The sequence below is a fragment of the Acipenser ruthenus genome, chromosome 1 (genome assembly GCF_902713425.1).
Source record: "Acipenser ruthenus chromosome 1, fAciRut3.2 maternal haplotype, whole genome shotgun sequence".
NCBI lineage: Eukaryota > Metazoa > Chordata > Actinopteri > Acipenseriformes > Acipenseridae > Acipenser > Acipenser ruthenus.
In genome coordinates, this window is record NC_081189.1 from 7,199,537 (window position 1) to 7,214,078 (window position 14,542).

A 14,542-nucleotide genomic window follows, 5' to 3' on the forward strand; every position below is an offset into this window, starting at 1 on the left:
CCTGCGCTGTATTATTAAGCATTTATATAACTCTTGCAATATTCACAGTTGAATGTGCGTGTGGCAATGTGCCCTGCCCCTGTGTGCATATTATGTGTTGTATGTTGCGTGCGTGTGTTAATGTTGGTGTATAGAGATTGGTACACGGGATATAAATGGGTCTGTGTTTCACGTGTATTTAAAAAGTGTAGATTTGTATGTAGGCACGAGGAGGGCACAAATCACTTCACGTGCTGGTTAAATGTAATATGTGAGCACGGGGTTGCACAGAATTAATTCACGTGCTGGGATTCAAGTGAATAATTAATTAGTAATTGAATCCCAGCACAACAGTATATATAGATGCACATTTCTGTCACTCGGGGTTGGGTGTTCGGTGAGTGGAGAACGGGATTCTAGACGGAGGTAATTGTGAAAAGAAAGCGTAAATAGTTTACTTGCTAACCCTTCCACTTCTTGTATTTTTTAGAGCACTAACGGGACGCTCCGGGATCACGCCGGAGGAGTGACAACCCGGAAGTGCTGGGTTTATTACCCCCGTGTTTTTCCCGTTCCCGGATTACAAAACGGAAGACGGATTGCTTTTGTTTGTTTATTTTGGGACTGCAACCCCGTTTCCCTTTATTTTGTCGGGTTACACATTGTTGTGTACCCCGGCTTCCTTATTGTTTATTTTCCCTATTGTTTTGAGTGCGGTTTGGTATTCTAGTTGAAAAGAAATAAAACCAAGGCGCTTAATTGAATAGAGGGCTGGAGTCTATTATTTTACACCACACTCTTGCTCTTACGGTTCTGGTTGATCTAAAAACCTTGTTGGGTCTTAAAGGAACCAAATTATTGCATATAACCAACATGGCACAGTAACCCTTTTCATGCCCTCAATATTCTCTATGTAAAGAAGTCTCCTACTCTTTGCTCTAAGTCAGTCTCCACTTAATATCCAGCTGTCCTCTGGTCCTGGTTTCTGTGCTGCACTTGAAGTATTGGCTAGGGTTAACTTGGTCTACTCCTTTTAAGATTTTAAAGACTTCAATTAAGTCCCCCCTAATTACTTTTTTTCAGACGCTGAACCAGACAGAAAAGCATTACCTCTCTACCCTGTGGTCCCTGTCTTCATTGATTTGACCCTAGCAGGCATTGCATCCATCCAGATTCGGAATGAGTGAACCTGACTTGTCTGGCTTGTCATTAGGCCTACAATCTTCCAAAACGAAGCAGGCTAGACTTGCTGTGGTGCCAACTGCTTCATTGGTTAGTATTTAGTGCGTTACACCAACCATTGCTGTGGCAAGCATTCCTCTTTACGCAATTATCCCAGGTGATGATTTTGGCTAGCAAGGCGATAAATTGAGGCATCTTGCTGACCGTGTTAGCTGACTTAAGTGCTTCAGATGATTTCAGGTGTTGCACTGTTCACCGCCACTGGCACTAAGGCATAACAGCACGCTACAGTGCATTAAGGTCTTTTATGGGTTTCACGGTACACTGTTTATTGCAATGGGGAAGCATTGCTTTCGTCAACACCTACAAACAAACAAGAAATACCCCCAAAGCAAGGTGAGTGTTAGTCAGGAAGAAGACTGTAAATGATGAGCAATGTATAGCAAATCAGCACTGATCTGCAAACCATTTCCCCTGCAGGTACTTCTGACGTGATGGAAATGTTCTCCTGCACTTTAAAAGGTATTCTTTATGGATGAGCACGTTACCACCCAAAAACAAGAGCAAGCAATAAAGTCAGTTTACCAGAATGCCTCAGAGGCCTAAACCAATGAAACGTATCACCGGTTAGTTTCCTTTCGGCTCTTCAAGTCATTGTGAAGCCGCGGCTTGGCTGTCTCGTTTAAGGAACAGGAAAAGCCACATGATATTTTTAAAATGAATTATTTGGAACACAACTGACAAGAAAGATGCTACGGGATAAACGTAGATGGCCATGGATCCCTAGTTCTGACCTAAAGGAAAGAGTGCTATCCACGTCCTGCAGAGCCTTGCCTGTCTTCTTTTTAAGAACTGAGCAAGCCATTTGAGCACTGTTGAGTTTCAGTGCTTCTGCACCATTACATGGGTTACAGCAGTGTGGTGAACGCACTAGCAAATCCTACACTTGTTTATATTTATTACCTTTGGATTACTGACACTTATAGCGTTACCGATAGGTATAAGATATATTAGCAGATGGCAAAATACACGATGGGCACACAAATGTTCCAGGGACTAAAATCTTAGCATGCACATTATATGAGCAGGCTCACATGCCTGGATTGCTAACAGATTGCTAAAGGTAAAAAAAGGGGCACAAGATGAAATGCTTGGCCAGTTAGAGAGGGGCCAACATGACCAGTGTACCAGGAACCAAGACAGAAATGACATCACCCTGGTCCAGTGTGGAGACAAACCAGTTAGAATGGGAAAGGGGAAAAGTATCAGATCTAGAGGTCGGAGATTCTTATGATGTGATTAAAATTATAATAAAAAAAAAATTATAATAATATACATTACCAGAATTGTACTTTTATCAGGTTACAGAAATGATCATAATGTTTATAAATTACTTTTAAATGGCCACTTACTGCTGTATTGTGTAATGCCATTATGATTTCATAAAGAAGCACTGTTCGCTATCATGTTAATGTGCTTTTAGTTTTTTTAATGACTGTATGCTGTGTAATTGGCTTTTCCGCTCCATAGGAGTCAGATGTAAATTAGCTTCCTGTTTTTTCCAGCAGAAACTGGGTTTAAATACAAACCTGCTCACTGTACATTTCCTGTGCTGTGGAAATAAAAACACTGTTCTCAATGTACATCAGGCACTCACCAGATACCACTGCTGGTTCCACATTGGGTCATCAAACAGCTTCTCCGCTGTGCAGTCTATACAGTCTCGAAGGGGAGTCCGTTTTCTTCTCTGCTTCTCATACTGCTGCTCTGCCCAGGACACCTGAGTAACACCAACATGCAGCATTGTTTAATACAAGTGCTGTGCTGTGCTGTACCAACCAAACTGCTGAGCTTGCAGTCATGTGACTTACTAAACCTAGAGTTGGGTGCAACTATTCAGCAACAATCATGGGATAGCACAAGGATCTCAGCGACCAAGGTGTTTATCAAGACAGAGTCCTGAGTGCTCCTGGCAGAAAACCAGCAACTGAAAGCACAGCTCGAGACTAAGGCAATGCATTGTTGGCAAGAAACAGACATATGCTTCACACCTGTTTCCACACAAACAATGTTTCAAGCAGCTACATGCTGTGGTGTTCGGTACAGTAGCAGGCCATTCTAACTGTTTTGCCAGTCAATGTAGCTGTGTGTTTGTGTGAATATTATTTAGGGGATAAAGATTGGTAGAAAAGTAGGTAGATGCAACAGAGAGTACTACTGATACAACCTCTCTGTTTTTCCAGTTGTCTGTGTGTAGCCTGTTCATTATGGCATGTGATATTATTTGTTTAAGAGGTCAGCTTATTCAGGTGACAGATGCTATCCGCTGTGTGTGCAAATACGCTGATATGGTGCTGAGCTTCCTGCAGGGTTTAGGGGATAAAGAAAAACGAATTATAACTGAATGCAAGCTATCCTGCAACTCAGCATCCAAAATGCATGATAATTTCTTAAAAGAAGTAGGTATATACCAGTAGGCTAGTCTGGGTTACACTTCTCGAATTTGAGTTACACCAAGTTCAAATTCATTTTGAGAGCGAGGTCTACTTTTAGTTTCAATTTTTTTCCTGATATCCACTGGAATGTTTACAAATATTATTCAATTAATCCCACTGCACTTTACATTTTGCTTTCATTATGAAATGTTATAAGGCTTACTGCCTACTGATCATGAAACCCAACCGTATGCATTTCATTTCAAAATTATCTTAATTAATGACATGTCAAGCATATATTTCAAGAACTTGGAGTGCATTATATTGTTCTGGCTTGGTTGCGATCAAATGAAGAGCAGCACGAAGTAGCAAACATGATCCCTATTCTTTTCAGCTGCCCTCTCAGCAAAGGCATTGTTTCTGAATGATCGGTGCTTTACACAGGAGAAGGTCACTTCATCTTTCATCATAATGTATTCCCTTTTTTTAGACCGAAATGTCACGATTTCACATCAGTCTTGGAAAACAATTATCAGCAAGTTGGAGAGTGAATAAAAATGCAGATGAGAGATGCTTTTACAAAGGCCAACGAGATGGCTACAACACAGTATCTATTGGATTCAAAAGAATGAAAGTACACTCTACTGAACAGCTGAAAAGATCACTGTGACAGGAAGGACCGTGACGCTGGTTCTTGCGCGGATCTGTGCAGATGGGACATGTACCAGGAGCCATGTTGCTAGGCAACTAATTGAGCAGGTAGGCTCGCCCGGTGCTGAGCTTATCGGGAGGTCCAGATTGGCTAGGGAGCGTGCTCGGGGAGGCTGTGCTGATCGGGAGGTCTGGATTGGCTAGGGAGTGAGCCCGGGGAGGCTGTGCTGAGCTGTTCGGGAGGTCCAGATTGGCTAGGGAGCATGCTCGGGGAGGCTGTGCTGATCGGGAGGTCTGGATTGGCTAGGGAGTGAGCCCGGGGAGGCTGAGCTGAGCTGATCGGGAGGTCCAGATTGGCTAGGGAGCGTGCTCGGGGAGGCTGTGCTGATCGGGAGGTCTGGATTGGCTAGGGAGCGTGCCCAGGGAGGCTGTGCTGAGCTGATCGGGAGGTTTGGATTTGCTGGGGGGCGTGCCCGGGGAGGCTGAGCTGAGCTGATCGGGAGGTCCAGATTGGCTAGGGAGCGTGCTCGGGGAGGCTGTGCTGAGCTGATCGGGAGGTCCAGATTGGCTAGGGGGCATGCCTGGGGAGGCTGTGCTGAGCTGATCAGGAGGTCCAGATTGGCCAGGGGGCGTGCCCGGGGAGGCTGTGCTGAGCTGATCAGGAGGTCCAGATTGGCCAGGGGGCGTGCCCGGGAAGGCTGTGCTGAGCTGATCTGGAGGTCCAGATTGGCTAGGGAGCGTGCTCGGGGAGGCTGTGCTGATCTGATCAGGAGGTCCAGATTGGCTAGGGAGCGTGCCCAGGGAGGCTGTGCTGAGCTGATCGGGAGGTCCAGATTGGCTAGGGGGCGTGCCCGGGGAAGCTGTGCTGAGCTGATCGGGAGGTCCAGATTGGCTAGGGAGCGTGCCCGGGGAGGCTGTGCTGAGCTAATCGGGAGGTCCAGATTGGCTAGGGGGCATGCCTGGGGAGGCTGTGCTGAGCTGATCAGGAGGTCCAGATTGGCCAGGGGGCGTGCCCGGGGAGGCTGTGCTGAGCTGATCAGGAGGTCCAGATTGGCCAGGGGGCGTGCCCGGGGAGGCTGTGCTGAGCTGATCAGGAGGTCCAGATTGGCTAGGGGGCGTGCCCGGGGAGGCTGTGCTGAGCTGATCAGGAGGTCCAGATTGGCTAGGGGGCGTGCCCGGGGAGGCTGTGCTGAGCTGATCGGGAGGTCCAGATTGGCCAGGGGGCGTGCCTGGGGATGCTGCACGCAGCTCAAACAGCTTGTGGCGACTTTGGGAGCAACACAACAGTAGGTTAGTTTAGGGGCTGTTGATCCCAACCAATATAGTGAGGGTTTCGTAGTCTAGTAGGTTCCTGGAGCAGGACGTCTCTTTTCAGTAGCGCTTGCCTTGAGTGGCAAACTTTTATATTTAGCTTTGTTTTGTTTTGTTTTCTTTATTAAATCTGACACTGGTACCCAGCTTGTGTGTTGTTTATTAAATCTGTGCACCTGTGCGGCGTGTCAACACCCAATGCTCTGTGTCTGCCTCATTATTATTCAGTGACGACCCACGCAGGTAACATCACCGTTACAATCACTGATACAGCTTTTAACATGCAAAAGTGGCCATACACATACATTTATAAAGGAGTTTATTATTATTATTATTATTATTATTATTATTATTATTATTATTATTATTATTATTATTATTATTATTATTATTATTATTATTATTATTATTGTTGTTGTTGTTGTTGTTGTTGTAATACTGCTGTAGTTAATTTCCGTACATGTATCAATATAGACTAGTATGAGTTCTTGGAAACGCTCTAAAAAGGAATGAATCATGTTTTTAATTAAATCCAATAGATGGAAATCAGATGCAAATCTAGGTGGGTTGGCTTGATGGTAGTTCATTGAAACAATGACGCCTGCAGTACTCCATTAGGATTTGAGAGCATTTTAGAGTAGTTCCATTGTGCTAAAACTGTTGCAGAAAACTGTGGGAAACTAAATTTACACAATCATTTTCCACGGCGTGTTGGTTTATTGGCGACACTCCTTCGTGGAATAGCTAGAGTACTCCAAAAACATTCATGGAGGAACCTCTGTTTACATAGTGATTCGTAGCTGCTCTGAAGACGTGCTCTCCCTATCTCATTGCAGAGTATCCTCTGTTTATATAGTGATTCGTAGCTGCTCTGAAGACGTGCTCTCCCTATCTCATTGCAGAGTATCCTCTGTTTATATTTTGAATCAATGCAAAAAAAATAGAATTGGTGTCTATTTTTGCAATTTTTTCATGCGGCAGCTAAGGAACTGACCAATAAGGATATTTCTTGCAGTATCACAATACCCAGAGCTGTACAATAAAGGACACACAAATTCTAAAGACACTAATGAGGGAGAACATCTGGCAGTCCATTTCCAGGGAACTGGATATAGCTTGTGTGTATGTTTCGTTTAACTTTAATTAGCTGTATAACAGGACTATCATACTTGTGATTTTTTCCAGTTGATGATGCAATCAGAGGAGAGTCGTCTATCACATCGCTCATCGCCACTGGTAAGATAGTGTTGAAAGTACCATTTTATCACAGGACAAATAGCATTGCATCTGGTGTGTGGATCTTAACTGTCTACTCTACACCAGGGGAGGGGCTAAAAGCATGCTGGTCCTTCACTCTTGAAGGGGCAGATATAATACTCTTAAAGGTGCAAAAAATATAATATGGGGTTCATTACAATACGTATCACCATATACAGATAATGATCATAGTGTACCGTTACATCTCTACTCCTGAGTAAACTGCAGATTCAGCAACACACAGGTACAGCATAGATCCTTTTTAAGAAGCAGCTGAAGTTGCTAAACCTTTTTTTCAATCTATAAAAAAGTGTCAGATGCACTACTCTTTAACAACTTGCATAGACTGCTACTTTAAATCATATCAAATATATTTTTAACCACATATTTTACTAAAATGTATAAAGTTGCTAAGAAAAACATGGCCATTTGTTTTCAATATGTACTCTTGTGTCGATGGTATTTAAAACCATACTGTATGTTAGTGACGACTCTGTGTGTGTATGCACAATGAAGCCTGATTAAACAATAGTACAAAATAAATACTCAGATTGAGTTACTTACCCTTTCGTCCTCCGATAGCCTCTTGGTGAAGTGATCTGCACTTCTTTTAGATCTTCTTGGGTGACTTTGGTGTTTAAATAAATAGTGGTTTTCAAGTGATCCGATCTGGAAGAAAAAGCATTTACAAAGTGTTTATGACAAAGCATAAGAGACACTTGAGAAGTAGCCTACTACCTCACTCCTAAGTGATTCCTGGAACACAGTAAAGGGGTAAGAATCAGCACTGACTGGCCACAGGCAGCCATTCAAATACATCAGGAAATACACCTCAAAGAAAACTCAGTGCGGTACACCACCCTCCATTTTCAAGGTATGCCTGTTTGTATTTCAACAAAATATTCACATCATTTCTCACTGTTCTATAATTCTGGTATATATCTATTTGCAAGGGAAAGCTCCAGGAATCACTGGTTTGGATATGGCATAATGAATCAGGCAAAGAGAATAGCTAACCCTATGTAGGAGCACCCAGACCCTCGCAGGGAAACACTGGCACATGTAAGGAAAAAACAACCTAAAGATATCTGTTCAGAAAGCAGTAAGTTAAGTGCATAATATGACAAATGCACGATATGGATACTGTAATACTGAGGTCTTTTGAATTCTGCTTCCCTAGATAAAAAGCTTGTGATATTGCCTTCCCATTTCTTGCATGGGGTATTGTACAGAATAATGAACCACTTACTGCTTTAATTTGACCTCTGACCTAATAGGGCTGCCATATCCCAGTCATGTGACCCTTTGTTTTCTGGGTGATACAAACCAAATGCTCTCAGCAACTGCATTCAAATTGATGTTATTCTGTGTTTTTATGTGATCAAGTTCGACTATGAGTGTACAAATAAACTGACTTTTGGTTTAAAATTGACATTGCTTTAGAAGACAGAAGAGCTACATGGCTTTTAGACAGAGACAGCCCATTAAATGTAAAACATTTAACTTCATAGCAGTGCATATATTCCTGACATGCTGCAATACAGTTTTTCAGATGTTTTTCCAAGTGACCAGAGATCGGTGGCCCAGTTCACTGGGATTTAGCTAAAAACAAACCCCAGCTGTTAAATCCACACACACACGCACGCACGCACGCACAAACACACACACAATGTTAATATACACTTTTTACAACAGTATACCACAGTATACTATTAGAAAGGGTATAGTATCTTAAACTGGGATCCCAAACTACATGGACTATACCTGGAAAACCAGGGCTGTCTTCTAGACAGTTTCTCATTACGCTATTCCGTATATATAACTGCTATCTAGATTAATTCCACGTCCATTCATTCAGATTCATGAGACGACAGACTAGTTTTAGGTTACATCTCGATTGTTCGTTCGTGTTTCTTTCTTTGTTTGTTTTTCTGATTAACTACATCGTGTATGTCTAATGCCTATTCTGGTTGTCCATATTACCACTGAAACAAAGGGGTAGATATAATAATATCTTGCGTAATTTCAGAATACGGTCCAGTCACATTAATTTTTAGTTTAAAAGTGAAAGCTGGATTTTTTTTGTTAGAAAATACTAAACGGGGAAAAAAATTCTATGAAAGTATTACTGTATTGGTAGGCTATTATTTCCCACGCACTGGGGGAGTCACTCTTCTGTGTTTAATTATAAATTACAGTATGCGAGATAGTGGCCAAAAATGCACTTACTTAAACTGCAGTATCTGAGATCAGATTCTCTATTAACTATTTCATGCTCGTGATAGTCCTTTAACAGATTCATTTGGGAACATTAATAGATTTAATACAATTTTACATTGTTTACAAAGTCTCAAACCGATGTAAACTGGGTTTTATGTATATTTATATAAGTTTTACAGAAGCATATTGGGCAGAACTATTCAGATGTTCGTATTGTTCAGTATGCATAGACCATTTTTCTTAGAACTGAGCTATAAATTAATTTTTATACAACAGCTGTTAATTTTCAAATACAAAGTATAATCATTCAAATACAATACTTGAATGCATCTTAGCAGACTTACATTGAAAGAACATGACCATGAAATATGAAGCCTATACTGATATGTAAAATGCACAGGTTAATTAAGAAACGTGTAGGCAAAGATATAAACAGTAAAGCTTATTTAGAATGATGAGGAATTCTTCAAATAAATGCGATATAAGCAAAGGATAAAATCCCGTGGTGGGGAAATAGTACAGTTAATATTAACCATCGAGTAAGGTCTATGTATATAATAATAATAGGATCATGGTAAATTAAACCAAGTATTTTTTTGAGTAGCCTACGGCCTGTCATATGGGTTGTTGTTATTTATTTTGACATAAGCCAGAAGTACTGGTGATGTACAACGATGATGATGTATTTTTAAATAATAACATGCACCTTCCAATTCAAAATATAAATATACATTTTAATGCTGCCGACAGATGGATGAATATCCGAGTCTTAAAACGATTTGTGCAAACGTATGAACATTACCATCTTCGTGTTAAACAGATCCTTTTACATGCATATTTCCACGATCACATCAGATTCAAATAAGGTGTAAAGATTACCTGTCTGACTAATTCATAGTCTAATTCTTCAGCTATAGCTCTGGCAGCATCAGAGCCTCCAGGGATCTCCACTGCCCATTCATTGAGATATTGTTTTTCACCGGCAGAAATGTCCACAGTACATAAAATGGCACAAATAGCAAGTAGAGCAAAACGGAGAAACAGACAGCATCTCATATCCATTGTAAAAATACAGATATATATTTACAAAAGCGTCACTAAAGAAATAGATTGTTTTTATTTGTTTCTTACTACAAATAGAAGATACCGTATAAACACTTAACAGGAACAGGACCAAGCGCCTCCGTGTTGCCTTACTGAATAAACCTGCAAGCTACAGCGGGGAATGTGATGGGATTCTGCTTTTACACGTCAAAATTACAAAGCCTGGCTCTGACGTCAAACATACAGTCTACCAGGAGTACCATCTATGCTGAAATCCCAAGTGAGCGAAAGGAAGAATCTAAAAATAACCCCTTTGTTTTTATGAAGGCTTCTTCTTTGACAAAACACAGTCTGATACAGCCTAGAGTTCAATGATCTTCAATGCATAAATTACTGACCTGTTCTGTCTGTCTATCTATCTATATATCTATCTATCTATCTATCTATCTATCTATCTATCTATCTATCTATCTATCTATCTATCTATCTATGTGTTACTGTCTATCTACGCACATTTAATATACAGCATATCTATGTATGCATTTATTTATTTGATATAAATTAATATTGCGTGCCTGGGATGAAACTCAATCTCGGTGTTTTGTATGTTCCTAGTGTTTAGGCGACATTTAAAAACGGTTTCGGAACGCCTATATTGCGGGAAGGTATTCTACAGCAAAATCTATACCAATGTTGGTTAATATAACACTTACTTTACTCTTCAGAGCCAGAAACCCACGTCCCATTAGGTTTTACAGAACCCCTATTAACAGTGGAAATCGTATACAAAATGAATAACTACGCAGTCTCTTTTGGATTTAAATATTTTTTCTTTCACCAGCCCATTTATGAGCAGTGTTTATTGCCGTCAATATTTGCTTGTTTTAATAAAAAGCTCGTTTAAGCACACTTACCATTTGGTGTATGATATATTTGTAAAATGTAATTTTATACGTCTGAAAACTAACCAGCTCCTACCCAACACTAACCATCTTATTTTCCCCCTGGTGATCTGATGCAGATGACGTTTAAAACGACCACAATAATGATTCCAGCACCACCGCCCTGAACAGCTCCCGCGAGCTTGAATTTCGTGGTTGTTACAGTGAATGCATCATCTGCCAGGCGTCTTCTTTGAAGATGGTGCGGGCTATTAGCATTGCTTCTAGTTTCTAATGAAGAAAGCAGGCAATTCAATGACTGTACTGTGCTAACATGCAGGCGCTGTGGTATGGATGGATTTGTGAAGAAAGTGCCTTCGGGGTATATTGGTTTGATGGATATAACAATACTACACAGAATTGCAAAATGCAAAAACCGTATGAATTCTTCTACAAGAAACGACTGTCTTCATACAAGGAGTTGGTCCGCAAATGAAACAGGGAAAACACGTAATGCGCTGTGAATAATATAATAATATTTGTCTTGCCTGCCAACTTCAACATACTGTTTCTATAGAAGAAACATCGAAGATGTGTTTTCAGATCTAACATAAAACACAGATTAAAAGACTGAAGTGTTCAAATGTGTGTTTTTTTCTCTCTCTCATAAAATAGTAAAATATAAGTGCACCACTACTTGGGCGGTTTATATCATGTAGAAAAAAGCTCGCGTGCACTGTATAGTAAAGTTCACTTTCTCAAAATCCTTCAGCTGAGATTGACACTTTTCCATAAGGACCTCGTGAGTGGAAATTCAGCTCATAAACTCTAATAATGTAATGTATGTGAAAACATTAGATTAGCGAAGGCTTCTGATTGAATAATTCGGGCAGCCCTCTTTCTCTCTCTCTCTCTCTCTCTCTCTCTCTCTCTATATATATATATATATTGCTGATGTGTTAACCAGGATGGATTGGATTTTTGTCCTGTTATGTTTTTCTTTTTTCTTCTTAGTTTTCAAAATTCTGCCTTGTTGATCAGTTCACACTGAATTCACAACTGTGTCAGGTGTGCGTCGTCTTCTCTCATTAATCATAGTTAGTCACCCTGGAAAAATAAAAGCACCATTACATTGCCACGAGAAGAATTTGTAACCTAGGTAACGCCACGCTTTATCGTTCCTTTCATGCTTAGCCTTGCATCTTTTTTAACGAAGGGTTCTTGTCTCTAGGGATCACATCCTTCTTCCCTCTTCCAATGTAGCAGTGCCTGTTCTTAGACGCATGAGTCACGGATGTGGGAGTGAAGAAGCTAAATTAAAATGTGTGTATTGCGATACTTTTGTCAATACCTCCTATATGGGAAACGGGTCTGTTTACCAGCAGGGGTATTGAATGATGAATTAAACTGCACAATTATGGTTTCTGCGCATTACAGTTATATCGTTTCATTATTATTATTATTATGATTATTATTATTATTATTATTATTATTATTATTATTATTATTATCAGATGACTTAGAGAGCAAGACTGCTTAGTCAGTTGTTTTAACGATCTAAATACCGCCGCCGTTAGGCCCCTGCAGCGAAAATCCCAGGCAATCAATATAGAACCCCCCCCCCCACCCCCCCCCACACACACACACTCACTCACTCACCTGAACAGTGTTTCTACATTATAGTGGAAAAAGACAACTTGGCTTGACCTGTTTACCATGAACGCTTGGCTTACAGTACAGTGGAATGTATTAAACTTGGGGTAGGGTTTCAATGATTAACATCAGGGCTAAAACAAGAGAGACATTTTAGCACTGCTTGAATGAATTTGATTACACTTTTTGTTCCAAGATGTTGTTCCCCTTGCTGACCCCTATTTGACTCAGCTATTGGATTATGCTGGCTTTGATAGAACCACATTTTGAGATATTATTACGCATTGTGCGAGTATTGTCAATAGTGATCTCTTTTTCATGGCAGTGACGTATGACAGGCTGAGCTATTGGCAGATATATCATGGGAAGGGCTTGTATTAATCCTTTTTTTCCTTTACGCTACTTGTTACATTAAGGCCCATTTGTTCAATAATCTTTCACGCTAGGATTATTCTTCAAATAGTGAAATAAATAAATAAATAGAAAAAAAACTGAAGATTCACATCCCTGTCAGTAGAGAAAAGCTTATAATTCAACTCATGTAATGTGTTCTTTATTGGATTTGCTAGGATATGTGTATTATTATAACTTGTCTAATCAGTGAAATACACAGAATTAATTAAAATATACTCTGTTGTCACCAAAGTCCAGGCTTTGATGGACGCGGTAATCCCCAAAACCAAGTCTCAGGTGAGGTTTGACACTATCAAGCAGAGACTGGCAGGCCCCCACCCTCATCACACCAGATTTTAACTCCACACCAACGCTTTGGATGTTGGTCTGGGGGTGGTTTTGTCCCAAAATGGAGAACACCCCATCATGTACCTCAGTAAAAAGATGCTCCCCCAGGAACACAACTACTCCATGGTCGAAAAGGAGTGTTGGGCTATTAAATGGGCTACTCACTCCTTACGATACTACCTGCTGGGACATTCATTTGATCTCGTCACTGACCACGCCCCACTCGTGGTTAAGCACGATGAAGGACAGCAATGCCCGGATAACTTGGTGGTATCCGGCATTGCAGCCCTTCATGTATCATATGATTCACCTAAATGCAGTTTATTTTTCCCGGGAGGGGGGAGTAATGGGAAAAGTAGATTTAGCTGAGTGTTCCTTCGGCTCCACTCTGAGCCGTGGGATATGTGACAGAGAAAGAATGAGTCTTGGTTATAAATCTCGCTCCCGACCTGTGAGGGCGTTGTGTAAATGGAACAGAGTGCCCCGGACTGGATGGTCTGACAATTCATTTCAGGGAAAGGTGAAAGTTGGCCATCTAGAAAGGGGGCGGAGCTACAGTACACCAAGTCATCGCCCCAGAAGGGAAGCGATGTGGGAACCGCGGATTGGAGGAGAAACGGTTGCACTCGCTAACCAAGTGGGCACGACTGACAGTACAAAAGGGGATGTGGCTAGTCAATCTGTTCCTTTGTTATAGCAAACCGCTAAAGGAGAACTATATACGTACAGTGAGTGTTTTGTTTGTTTGTCGTGTCTAATTATACTTATTAACATGATCACATTACACCGTCTTGTCCAGCTGCACTGGCTACCTGTTAAGTTCAGGATTACTTTCAAAATTCTCCTGCTTGCCTACAAGGCCCTCCATCACACAGGTCCAGAGTATCTCTCCAACCTGTTGACCCACTATGTCCCTACCTGCAAGCTGAGGCTCTCTGACTCAGTCCTGCTTGTTATACCCAAGCAAAAGCGCGCCACACTTGGAGAGCAATCTTTTAGCTTCATGGCCCTGACTCTCTGGAACTCTCTCCCAGCTTTAGTGCGTGTAGCTCCCACAATCGCTCGCTTCAAATCAACTCTCAAGACCCACTTGTTCTCTCTTGCTTTTAATGCTCTCTAAGCCTGGTATCTGTTTATTAGCTGTTGTCTAAATTTCAGGTGATTCACTCCATCTTATTTGTATGATTC

General features: G+C 41.2%; 1 protein-coding gene across 2 annotated transcripts in view; it reads right to left on the minus strand.

The window, feature by feature from the left end:
* LOC117973454 (neuroendocrine convertase 1-like) overlaps positions 1-11,161 on the minus strand; it is a 32,248-nt gene extending 21,087 nt beyond the window's left edge. The window contains exons 1-3 of one of the 2 annotated variants that reach the window (XM_058988959.1): positions 10,994-11,161; positions 7,380-7,484; positions 2,819-2,941 (exon numbers count right to left, since the gene is read on the minus strand). In XM_058988959.1, the coding sequence (XP_058844942.1) occupies positions 2,819-2,941; positions 7,380-7,484; positions 10,994-10,996 (231 nt within the window). In that variant the 5' untranslated portion in view covers positions 10,997-11,161. Of the gene's footprint in view, positions 1-2,818; positions 2,942-7,379; positions 7,485-9,914; positions 10,473-10,993 lie in introns of those variants that run through there. The other variant, XM_058988901.1, reaches the window with a different exon arrangement.
* Between the last annotated feature and the right edge of the window lie 3,381 nt (positions 11,162-14,542).